The 13612-nt window shown below is 34.2% G+C and overlaps 1 protein-coding gene across 1 annotated transcript; it reads right to left on the reverse strand.

Moving 5' to 3' along the window:
- Nucleotides 1-286: 286 nt before the first annotated feature.
- Nucleotides 287-1596, reverse strand: LOC122296594 (dof zinc finger protein DOF3.4-like). The gene has a single exon (XM_043106400.1). It carries the CDS (start codon nt 1115-1117, stop codon nt 428-430), a length of 690 nt encoding a protein of 229 aa, XP_042962334.1. The 5' UTR covers nt 1118-1596; the 3' UTR covers nt 287-427.
- Between the last annotated feature and the right edge of the window lie 12016 nt (nt 1597-13612).

The following is a 13612-nucleotide window of genomic DNA, read 5'->3' on the forward strand; positions in this document are numbered from 1 at the left end:
TCTTGATTCCAAAGAGGTAGGATGACCTTTTGAAAATACTCATATGAATAATGCTATTAATCTTGGCCTCAAATCTCCCAAGATTTGTGACTCAAAACAGATCCACAATTATGAAATTTTTTAAGGAACTTCTTATGATCATAAGTGGTACTAATTAAGCAACTGGTAACTATTATGGCTCATCAGCAACTAGTAGAATTACAAGGCAAAGTCACTAATCAAAATGGATATTAAAAAAAAAAAATACATGTCACAGAGAGTTGAAAGAGAAGGGAAAAAAAAAAAAAAAAAAAAGTCTACTTTCTTCTTCTAAATCTCATACCACAGTTTGCCCTCAACACTAACAAGTCCACAGTTTCCATTAACACCAAGAACCAAAATTAAAAAATTAAAAAAAAAAAAAAAAACAGAAGGGGGGAAGAACTGTTCATTTCAGACCATTTCCCGGGGTCGAAATTGCCAAATCCGGCCAAGAAAAGCAATCTCCTCCAACAAACCCGGACTGATCACCGTTCTCGAACTGCCACGCGTTTCCCATTCCCGTAGCACCACCATTAGCACCAAAGAAAACACCCGCACCGCCACCATCTCCGACTCCGTTAAAAGGCCAGACCCCTCTGCCGAGCCCGAATCCCATTTCCTCAAACCCGGGACATGAAAGACCAAGTCCGAACCCACCCACCGCCAAAAAAGCAGGCCCCTGAGTGTTCAGCAGCGAAGTGAAACTCCCACAAACGCTCACATTACCCTTCCCGTCACCCCCAAACTGTACTGACGAGCTCTGGTTGGGCGTGAGGGGCAGCAGGAAAGGGGAGGCAGGTAAGGGGTCTACCTGGGAAGTAGCGGTGGAGGCCGTGACGGTGCGAGAGCGCTTGGCGTTCTTGCGGGAGCCGCCGCCAACGGGTATGTCTCGGAGGGTGCCGCCGTGAGTCCAGTAGCGGCGGCAGGACTTGCAGAAGTGGCGGGGCTGAGAGAAGTTGTAGTTGTTGTAGTAACAGAACTTGGTGTTGGTGGAGTCGCAGCGCGGGCACGGAAGTTGTTCTTGTTCCGGTGGTGGGGCTCCGGGGATGTGGGTTGCCTTGGTTTGCCTACGGTGCTCGCCGGAGTCGGAAGACATTTTGGGTGGTTGTGATCAGTTTGTCTGGGTAGCTACGAAAGGTTGCTTTTTTTTTTTTTTGGACAAGAACGTTGAAGAAGATCAAAAGGATGAGGATGAAGATGGAGAGTAGGATGGCTGGCTTTGGTACTTGCGAGTTTGATGGATGGGAGGGATTTTATGGAGAGAGGGATCAGAGAGAGAGAGAGTATATGTTGGTGGAGATGGTGCAGGAGCAGCAGCTGTAAACAGGGGACATAATTGAGACGAATAGGAGCTCAGAGTGAGTAGCTTTTACAGTGTTCTGTTAAGCACGACATTTCAGTCGGCTTCAGAAATGTGGTACTGTTTTGGTCGGCTACACAGCTAGATAACAGAGCGGCTCTTGCCCATTTCCTTTATGATTCTCTATTATTATACCCTTTTTGTTTTTTTCATTCTTCGTTGGTAGGAATTAGGGAATGCATGCATAGATTCTTCCTTAAATATTTAGCCCCTGAACTACTAGATCCCATAATTTTATAACCAGTATCTGTACTCTGCACTTATTTAAGAATATCTTCTATGTTTTTTTTTTCTAATTTTAGAATATTTATTATTATTTATTCATGTAAAAAATTTTAATATTATTAAATGCTTAATGAATTTAATTAATGCGTTTAGCTAAGAATTGAATGTAATTTTATAAAAAAATAAAAAATAACAAATATATAAATATATGATTAGTAGCTGTGTGTGTGTTTTTTCTTCTTGCATGTGTCTTTTACTTTTTCGGCAGATGGAATCTACATTTTCTATTCAAGCGGGCTATATGAGCCAGTTTGTATATGGGAGGTCTAGACTTGTGCACAATTTTCTTCTCTGCCAAAGGAAAATCTAACTAATTCCACGAAGAAAATCTCGTGGCTGATGCAAATTACCAGAGAAGAAATGCTCCCGCCTATATATGTAGCTGCAAAATGGAAATCATGTAGTAGATAAATAGCAACGTGCGCATGCTCAACGACTAAGGCCTGATCATTATCCTATATATGATGCCATCCATACATTCCAATGGAAATATATATATATTAAAAATAAAATTCTATAAAATTATTCTCATCAGTCATTATTTATCATTATACATCACATATTTTATAAAAAATATTTATATATTTTATGAAAAACATCTCTATATTTTATAAAAAATTTATAAGTATATGATATGAAAATACATAGTGGTTGATATATATCACTCCTCTATTTATTATTATTAAATAATTATTTATTATTTAATAATAATAAATATGTTATAATAAAATAAAAATAATATTAAAATAAGTAGAGTAATTATTCAACAGAAGAACCAATTAGAATAAGTAGAATCTGTGGGTGATATTTTGAGTGGATCCCACTTTGAAATGATTACTTTTGACTGCAAGGATATTACCACTAAGTCTTGTCACCTTACATATTGACAAAATTAGCAAGTATACAGGCAATTTGACCTGTTTCAGTTTATCTACCAAAGAATAAGAATAAAAATTAAAAATTAAATAAATAAAAATAAAAGAGCAAACACCACATGACCCAATAGAGATCCAAACATAAAAGGAAAATTAGGTGCATGCATGCAAGAGGAAAGGGGATATTTTGGATCTTGTAGCATTGGTTTTCTGTTCTTTATTCTCTCGCTTTTTTCTGCAAGAAAGAGAGAATTTGATCCAATAATGGTACATGTTGTTCATCCATCAATGAATGCATGGATCGATGGAAAGGAAGAATTGAAAGGAGGTAGGCGGGCAGAGGGCAACACCTCGTGAAAGAAGAAGAAGAAGAAGAAGAAAATGGGTGGTGGTGGGGGGAAGTTGAATCAGTTGATAGGGATTGATGGAGTGCGAAGGTTGGTAGGGACAAGACCGACAAAATCATGAATGTCGAGCAGCGTGGAGGTGCAATTATTGGAATTAAGGGTCTCTCGGCCTCTGATTTCGGACGCGTCATGTCCGCATCAGATTCCTCCTCCTCCATCCTCCGTACTCAATCTCTTCTCCTTTTCTTTTTGGCCTTTTCTGATCGGACATGATTCCCCACCCGACATTGTTTGGTTTGTCATTTGCTGTACTTTGTCCAATGCGTTGAAATTGCATCCCATGTTGTTTCATTCAGTTCAGCCCCTCCCTTATCCCCTTAGATTATAAATATATATATATATATATGTACATGTGTTTAATTAGTTTGTGGGTGTGTAAATCCGTAAATGTGTGTTTGTTTTCTATCATGTGCTATGTTAGGAACTAATTAATGTTTAAATATTTCTCTCAACAGTTAGACATGTTAGTTGAAAGAAATTTACTTGAGGAAAAAGCACCCCAATGCAAACATAGGTTACTATTTTGAGAGAGTAAGATCTAATGTTGAGATGAGATAAAAAAAATTGTGAAAAATAATGAAATGGTTCGTAAATAATAGTGAAATAATTTGAATTAAGATGTTTTATAGATTTTTAAAAATTAAGAAAGAAAAAGTTGAATAGAAATACTATAAAGTTAAAATATTATTAGAATATAATTTTTTAATGTTATTTTTATTTAAAAATTAAAAAAATTAAACTATTTTTTGTGTTTTTTTTTTAAGTCTAAAAAAGTTATAATAATTATATGAAAATGTTGAAAATTTAAAAATAAAAAATATGTATTTGAGAGATATTTGTATATTGAGATAAGATAAAACCATCTCAACATCCAAACGGCAAGGCGTAAGAAAAAAGTGTTGTTTCTCTATTCAAATTGTGCTTGTTTGTGCATTGGAAGTCAATATATTCTCATATATTAAAAACCAGACGAGAGGAAAATGAGATTCAACTGGTTGGCTATCTACTCTTCTCCAAGAATTGTTTTTCTCTCAATTGAAAACTAGTTTTGTAAGTCCAAAGACGCCTATAAATAATGCAAGTCCAAAAGATGATTTTCCTCTTCCTCACATTGATGTTCTGGTGGACAACACTGCTGGACATGGGATGCTATCTTTTATAAATACTTTCTCTTGATATAAGGGGGTTAAGATGGTTGAGGAAGTACGGAGAGATCATGTGTTTATTACCATATCAGGTAGGTAGGAGGGCAGGTTCTATTACAAGATCATGATGCTTTTAGCTTATAAGTTAGATATGAGAAAAGTGAGTTGCAAGAAAGAAAGAAACCAATTACAACAATACCAAATTAAGAAGGGAGGAAAAAGGCTAGAGAGAGGGTAGTTGAAGTAGTTGAGCATTACTTGTTAGTGAGAAAGGTGACTAGTGAGGGATGACCTAACATAACCACCAAAATCTATGACTGTGCTTTATATTATATAACCCTAAGTATCTTAATTATCATATAAGTATATTTGCATGTACATTTGTAGGATTAAACATGGCGCTGGAGAGGTAATTTTGTCTAGTTCAATGAGCAAATCCTTCAACCGGCCGGCATTATATTGAACTGCTAGCTTATAAGGTGATTCCACACGCTCAACCCAATGGATGTTCCCAATGACAAACTTCTGAGCATTACGGCCTATCGGCCACATTTCCGACGATAAACTTCCGAGTATCGAGCTGCATGGCCGGTGAAGTTGGCGGCGTCTGCCATCAAACATATACGTACATGCACGTTGCAAATTTTGCACTATTTATTTAACTAGGCTTGAAGATGCATGGTTGGTTAATTCAATTTACGTACTGCATATGTATTAGTTGGGCCCTCAAGTGGTAGATGATCATTCTAACATCAGTGATACAAAGTCATCTGGGCTTTCAGAAAATCTTTGCTCCAATGGATAGGATTAATGCATGGAAGCGATGATTATAAGTTTGGAGGGCCCGATGCTTTTAGGTCTGAAATAAATAATTGAATTGAGATTTTTTAAGAATACCTTTAATTTTTAATGAAGTGATAAGAAAATGTGTAAAAATTAATAAAAAACCATATAAATTTTAAATTTGCATTTTTCCATTAAAATTGATAATTTTACAACTTAACTTTTCATATATTAGCTAGAATTAAAAGGTGAGGTTAAACTATGGAAACGATCTATATGAGAATTATAAATAATAATAAAACAAGACGTATTAATATATTAGCTCCTTCACAATCTCACATTTATGTTAAGATATATTGAGTCTCTCTCTAAATTTTCATTTGAGTTAGTTCTAACGAGTCAAAACCACCTCCCACACTTCCTAAGGATTATAATTTTGGTATTTTTAATGTTTGGATTGTAATTTTAGACTTATGTAATTATTTTTATATTTTTGGGAGATATTGTGATTTTAACTTTTATGTGAAATTATGTTAATCAGGTCAAATGGATTATTTAGGTCAATTCAATCAATTTACATAAACGAATTGAAACAGGTCGTGCCATGTCGATGTTTTTAATTAATTCATAACGGGTTGTGTCATGTCAATCCGTTATTTTTAATTGGTTGTGTAAGAGTTTGAAAATCTGACCCATTAAGCTTAATGAGTTGTATTTGGATTGACTATTATCATATAATATATATACACAACTTGAGAAGATATGAACAATATCCGTTAACACGATTTACCACCTCAAGTGAGAAAATGCAAATATAGATATGTGTGTATGGGAAAGTAAATCTTTGGTTCTTCTAAATTATGAATTTTTATAAATTTACATCTCCAATTATCAACAATTTGGCAATTCAGATTATTAATTTATATAAAAATAAATAAAACATGATATAGTCTTAGCGATCAAATCATAATCAATTACACAAATTGTATACTATTTTGAAGATGCAAAATGTACTGCCCCTATATATGCATACTTACCTAATTTGGATTTTTATATATAGCACTATATTTTGGGATTTGTCATGTATATGCATAATAATAATAATTTTGATTTTATATAAATCCCTCTATTTGGGAATTTGTTATGTATATGCATAATATATATATACATATAACACATACGGGTGGCATTTCGTGTTTGCTGATCATGTTCGTGTTGTGTCATGTCAAGTTATAGACATTTGATTATATGGATCAACCACCCGACTTGTTAAGCTAAATATGTTAAAGTTTCAAACATTAACCCGACCCATTAAAATAGGTCAACATGAAACGACTCATTTCAAACCGTTTCATGTAAATGAGTTGAACTAACATGCTCAATCCATTTGACTCAATTAACATAATTTCACATAAAAATTAAAATATATTTATTAGTTTATTAGTAGCCACAATATCTAAAAAAACAATAAGAGTACATACTAACAAAAAAAATATTAATAGTTTTAAAATTTTAATCAATAATAAAACTAATATTACAAACCATGCAATAACAAATATGAGCATAGGTCCAAAATTACAATCCCAATAATAAAAACATTAGTATATTAAGAAATATCAATATTACAGCTCAACAATAATAAAATTGTAATTTTGAAATAAAATTTAAACGGGTTATTGCGAGATAATTTAGAGTTAAGCAGATTGACCTGTTATTGTCCATTTATTAATTATATCTTAACGAGTCAACCAGTTTTGACCTGAACCCATTTATATCAAACTCAAACTAGCTAATTTGATAACAACTAGTAATTCAAATGAAATGTAAACATGTAATGGAAAGGAAGTTGATACTATGATAAATCTAGAAATAATAATTACTCTCTTTGAGGGGAGCTACCCTACATGAATAATAGAACAGGATCTTGAGAATTTTTTGGATGATTTCCTCCAATCCCCCCTCAGAGTGTATATAACCACTTAAAAACTCATGCATGACTTTTTTTTTTATCATAACTGATCTTGAATTATCTAAATTATTTGACTAATTTGAATTATTTGACTGGTCAACATACTTAACTATGTGCGTAAGGTTATGTACTAGTCTCACATCCTACTCTAAGAATGGGGAACCATTGTGGTAGATCACATTTGAGTCTATAACTTGCACATCCACATTAATTGCATTGGCACCATACATCTGAATGGTCATATGATTAATCTTAATTTGTGTTTTATACTTGTCTTGTGAAAACTTACATGTTTACACAATGTAGAATGCATGATATGCATAATTGATAAATAACTATAAAATACGGAATTAAACATGATCATGAGTTGTGATGAATGATGCGCTTGCAGATATCATAACATGCATGATACATAAGCATTGGCTTCCAAAGAACTAGTTTTAATAATTATATATCTAACTAGTTAACGTGTGTTAATCCTAATTTTATGATCAAGCTAGTTACATGGCAACGCTAATCTAATAATATTTCTAACACGTAATCGATCACCTATAAAATAGGCATGTAATATATGTCAATTTTTAATCAATCCAATACTTTGTAATAAAACCTAAAATACTATAACAATATATGTTTTCTTAAAGCCTAAAACCTCATAATCCTAAAATATCATCACTCACCAAATATCCACATGATTAAATCCTAAAAATATTTCCATGTCCAAACGTTTATTTTCTCTTGATTTTATCATAAAAATATCATCATAAATAATAAACTCTATGGTCAATACTAAACTGGGAAATGTATTTTTGTAATCTGGCTTTTTCAAAGATGGAGAGAGAGAGAGAGAGAGAGAGAGAGAGAGAGAGAGAGAGAACTAACATGAGAAAGAGAGAATAAGTGAGAGGTGAGAGAGAGAGTGTAAGGAGAAGAAGAAGAAGAAGAAGAAGATGATGATGATGATGGGTACTTTCTACAACCAGACAATGACGATGACACTCTTCTTGGTTCTCCTCCTTGCTCCTCAGCTTGCTCCTTCTACCTTCTTGGCATCGCTCATTGCAATTTCCAAACTGGTGATTTCCTGTTTGTTAAGTTGTTTACTAAGACACAAATTTCATATAACTACTATTTCTTTAGTTATTACAAGCCCAATTGGCAAAGTTCGCTTGCATTTCTCGATTGGATCAACAAAGAAGTTTTGTATTCTCCTGTGGTGTTTGCATACAATGTTGTTATCCACAATGTTATCAGCACGAAGTAGTGGTATATTGCGCATGGACTATTTGAGGAAATGTGCCAAGAGCGCTCGTGCCTGATAGATACATTGATTCAACACATATTGTTTATTTTAGGAAAAAGAGTATTTGTGATTCTGCGCTTCCTTGGCTCCAGCAAATGGAGCAAGATCGTGTGTCTGGAGACCTTATTTTGTATAATAATTGGATTGAGCCTTCATGGAAGCTACGTGATTACTCCAATGCCATATCGATATTTTCACTACTAAAACTTCGTTTTGTTATCGTAATGGATGCACTTAGTCATATGTTGGAGCTTGTGGTTGGTAGTGATTTGTTATCAGGTTTCATGGTGGGAGGGCCTTAAGAAGGCTTGTTACAATTTCTCATCTTTTGTTCGCAGATGATACTCTATTATTTTGTGATATAAATCCAGGCCATGTGCAAACTTTGTGAGCACTTTTTCTTTGTTTTGAGGATATGTCGGGCCATAAAATAGATCCAGGAAAGTCTATGATGGTACCGATAGGCCATGTGAGAAATATGAGCGGGTTGGCAAGTATTGTAGATTGTCAGGTTTCCTCTTTGCTGATTAGTTACCTTATGCTTATTTTGGGGGCTACCTTCAAGGCTAATATGATTTGGGATTGGGTGTTGGAGAAAGTAGTGAGAAGATTGGAAGGGATTATCTTTGTCAAAAGGGGAAAAATTTACCCTTATCAAAAGTATGTTGTTTAATCTTCCAATATATTTTTTGTCTTTATTCCCCATTTTGATTGGTGTTGTACATCAGTTGGAGAAGTTATTTCAAGACTTTTTGTAGGGAGGTATAGGGGAGGAAGCTACGTTTCATTTGGTTAATTAGGATAAGATTTGTACTCATTTGTCGTGTGGTGGGTTGGGGTTTCAGACGTTGAGTATCTTTATGAAAGCATTACTAGGGAAGTGTTTGCCGAGGTATCATCAGAAGTGTATTTTTTGTGGAGAGCTATTGTTAATTCTAAATATGGGAGTGCTTAGTGGGTGGGAGGGTAGAGTTCTAAGATGCAAGAGGTACTTATGGTGTAGGCGTGTGGAAAAATAGTAGAAGAGGTTGGGATGTTTTTGTAAAACATGCCATGTTTGTGGTTAGGAACGGCTTTAGAATTTGTTTTTGGCATGATCCATGGTGTGGTGGTAGGGCTCTTTGTATTGTTTTTCTAGATCTTTTTCATATTTCTTAGAATCTATATGCTTCGTTGCTAAATTTTTGGATTGTTATGGTGGCTATTCTCATTGGAATGATCTATTTTTTTAAAACTGTGAATGATTGAAAAATTGGGACTGTTTCTTAATTGTTGGGTTTATTGTATGCTACTCAGCTAAGGGGGGATATGAGGGATAAGATGATTTGGATGCATACTAGTAACAAGCAGTTTTCAGTCCGTTCTTGGTATAAGATGCGGTGTAGACCAAATGGAGTTCAATCATTTCCTTGGAAGAGTATTTGTAAGAGAAAGTGCCTTTAAAGGTTGCATTCTTTGACTGTTTTGCCTCTTTAAGGAAGATTTTGACATTGGATAATCTCAAGAAGTGTGGATTAATTGTTTTGGATTTGGTGTTTCTTATGCAAGAAATCTAGTGAATTAGTGGATTATCTATTATTACATTGTGAAGTGACCAGATTGTTATAGAATGAAATATTTGATAGGTGTGGTATGGCTTGGGGGATGCCTAGGAGGGTGGTAATTCATTTTGCTTGTTAGAGATGTGGTTTAAGGGGTAATATGCAAATAGTCGCTGTTTGGAATATGATCCATTTATGCCTTGTGTGGTGTATTTGGGTTGAGAGGAATGGTTGATGCTTTGAAGATAATAAATGCCTGGTAGATGAACTTAGATGTTTTCTCTTTAATTTCTTATTTCAGTGGGTTTCAGCTATTGTATTTAATGGAACTAGTGTCTATGATTTTCTTATGTTTTTTTTTTTAGTTCTTGACATGTAATAGGTTTAATTTTGTATACTTCTTGTGTATTTGGCATGCCTTGTTATTTGTCTCAATAAAAGTTTTTTTTGTTTTTGTGAAAAAAAAAAATTCACACGCTGGCAACTACCTAGAAGTTGTGCAGTGTAAGAGTCTGCATGTAGCATAACTCTTTATGATAGAAGAAATGATTTGTATAAATTTCAAATAGACAAGTTTCATATAAGCTCTTGTAAAAAGGTAGACTCACATAAAAAAAAGTGGAAACAAATTATTCTTTATTAGTGGGACCTTTTTTTTTTTTTTTAACAAAAGATTTGTATGAAATTTGTTTATTTGAAATTTGTAAAATTACTTTTTTCATAATAAAACATTGGAGTGCTTTGGCCATATCCAAACAAAGATCAATAAGCTTAGTATTCAACTTTCTATATTTCAATCTCAAGACCCCACTGATTAATCTATGAGTTTTGCTATATATAAGCACAGTCGCGTACTAATCTGTGTACCAATACTGATTCATTCATACTTAAAATTTAAATTAATATTGTTTGCAATAAAATCTACTTTTTGATCAATCACATCACATTGGTGCACAGATTAGTTCACAATTGTGCTTGCAACTATATTTTTCCTTAATCTATCAGTTTAGATGAAATCATAATTATTTGTCTTATTAAACAGTTTATGAGAGAGGAAATTTTGTGGAGACAGAAAACTAGGTTACAATGGCTCACCACCGTTGATTTAAATACTAAATTTTTTCATATATCATCCACCATGAAAAGAATAAGGAACAACATCTATCTCCTAAATAATCAAAATAATCAGTGGACAACTGAGCCCACCAACATTCAGAACATGTTTTTAGACCACTTTCCATAAGATTTACTCTTCCACTTAACTTAGCTTCCCTAAGGACCTCGAAAATTTGTTCACTGAGAGGATCTTCAGCATGGATAATGAGAACTTGTTCAGAATACCAACCGATAAAGAAATTCTCAATACCATAAAACAAACTCATTCTTTTAAGTCCCCTGGCCCTCAAGGATTCACAAGCTTTCTCTACAAAACTTACTAAGACACAATCAAATATGACCTGTCAAAGTCTATCTAGAATTTCTTCACCAATGGTCATCTTTTAAAGAAAATGAATTACACTCACATTATCCTCATTCTTAAGACTGAATTACCAAACACAATCCACTGGTATAGACCAATAAGATTTCAAACATGTGTTGCAAAATCATTGCCAAGATCCTTGCAAAAAGACTGAAACGCATCCTCCACAAATTTATCTCTCCTGAACAATCAGCCTTCATTCCTATAAAAGCGTTCCAGGAAAATACCATTGTAATTCAAGAAACATTCTATCATTTAAACCATAAAAGAAGGAAAATGGGAAAACGGGTCAAATGACAATCAAGATTGACATGGAAAAATTATCTGACTACATGGAATGGAACTTTTTGATTACTGTCCTGAGATGTCTAGACTTTTTGAATAAGTAGATGAAGTGGATAAAGGAATGCGTAACCATAATGTCATCACTAGAGAAGTGAGGCAAAGGGATCCTCTATCCCCTTTCCTCCTTATAATTAGAAGTAAGGTACTCTAAACTCATCACTAGAGAAGAACAAAATGGTACTATTAGAGGCATAAAAATCAGCAAAAATAGATCCTATCTAACCCACCTGTTGTTTGCTAACGATCTTATTCTTTTTGGATCCTCTATCCAAAATGCTAAAGGATTCCAAGATTGCCTTGAAACTTACTCATCCTGGTTTGGCTAAGTCATCAACAAAAACAAATCTTCTATTCAATTTAACAAAAACGTACTTCACCCCATTGTCAGAGCAATTCACAACACATTAAACTTCAAAGCCTCATCTTCGAGACTTAAATACCTAGGTCTCTCTCTAAGTTATGGCAGGCTTAAGGTGATCTTTTTAATGAAATATTGGATAAGATTCAATGAAAACTAGCATGATAGAAAGACAAACTCCTATCCCAAGCTAGAAGGGATCAAATATATGGTTAGCTCCATACCAACTTCCATGGTATCTATCACATTGATCCCAAAAACTGTATTGCAAAAAGTAGACAAAATGTGCATGAGATTTTTGTGGGGTTTTGACACAAGTAAATCCCATAACTTTACTCCTAGGTCATGAAAATCAATTTGTCAACCAAAATTCATGGGGGTTCAGGGCTAACACTTACTTTGAAAATCAATTTGTCAACCAAAATTCATGGGGGTTCAGGGCTAACACTTACTTCTACTTTCAACAAAGCTCTTTCGAGTAAGTTTGGATGAACATTTCTTAGCAATAACAAAAATGTGTAGAAAAACCTGCTCTTTGATAAGTATGTCAAAGATTCATCTTGGCTAGCCATCCTTTCTAAACCTACCAAATCAAGATTATGAAAAGGTCTATTGAAACAAAGAGATTTCATTGCTTGCATCTTCTGGTTTCAAATCAATAATGGAGTTGAAAGTAAATCTTGGATTACCCTGGATACCCAAGCTTTTACCCCCTATCCCAAAGTCTTCTTCAAACATCATAAGGATAGACCCCCATATGATAATGTTTAAGCTAGTTCTTGAGGAACCTAGGCGATGGAATACAATCCTCCTCCAAACTCTCTTCTCTCAACAAATTGTCATTGAGATAGAGAAAACTCCATTAGCACAGCGCCAATGTTCCTAAAAAACCAAGATAGGCTAAAACTTTTTCTGTGGAAAGTGCTTAGCGATATCCTACCCTCTAGATATCTGTTTAAGATTTGCATCATACTTGATGAAGATCACATCCTTTGCCCTCTCTACAACACAGATGAAGGAACCACTTCCAATCTCTTCCCTAAGTGTTCTTGTTCTAAAATCCTATGGAGAAAATCACCATGGCCTTTAGACATTTCTATTGCAAGAGGGAATGACATCTCAACCTGGATATTGTCAATTCTAGATCCTATAAATAGATTACATATCACACTGGAAGATTCTCACAAATTCCAACTATATGCAACTATTGCAATAGACACTTTGTGGTATTGTAGAAATAGGAGCATCCATGAGTCCAAAACCACTTCCCGTTAACCAATTTGTGACACAAGGTCCTTAAAACATTGATCAACCTCCCTAAAAGGTCCCTCCCATTACAAAAGCATTTCTCAATCACATTTGACATGGCAGTAAGATCAAGTGGCAACACCTCAGCAGCTGTTTGTAAGGCACACAATGGCTCATTTCAGTTTGTAATAATAGAATTTTCAACTAAACTAGCTATAATCCAAGAAGTACATTCAAGACAACTAAAAAAAGATTATTATAGAAGGAGGCTCACAAAAAGTCACAACAGCTTTGCAATAGCCGCACCAGAATACTGATTGGATAATTAAAGACATCATTTATGATAGTTTATTTTGCAAAGCTTTGAGGAATGAACAATAGCAAAATTACATTGTTCTCAAAATTGATTCGTGCATTCCATTGTACAATAAGAAGCAACCAACATCATGTTAGGTAGCATATTCCCGAATATGATCCCTCAATGTCTATTAG

This window comes from Carya illinoinensis, chromosome 2 (assembly GCF_018687715.1).
Source record: "Carya illinoinensis cultivar Pawnee chromosome 2, C.illinoinensisPawnee_v1, whole genome shotgun sequence".
Lineage (NCBI taxonomy): Eukaryota > Viridiplantae > Streptophyta > Magnoliopsida > Fagales > Juglandaceae > Carya > Carya illinoinensis.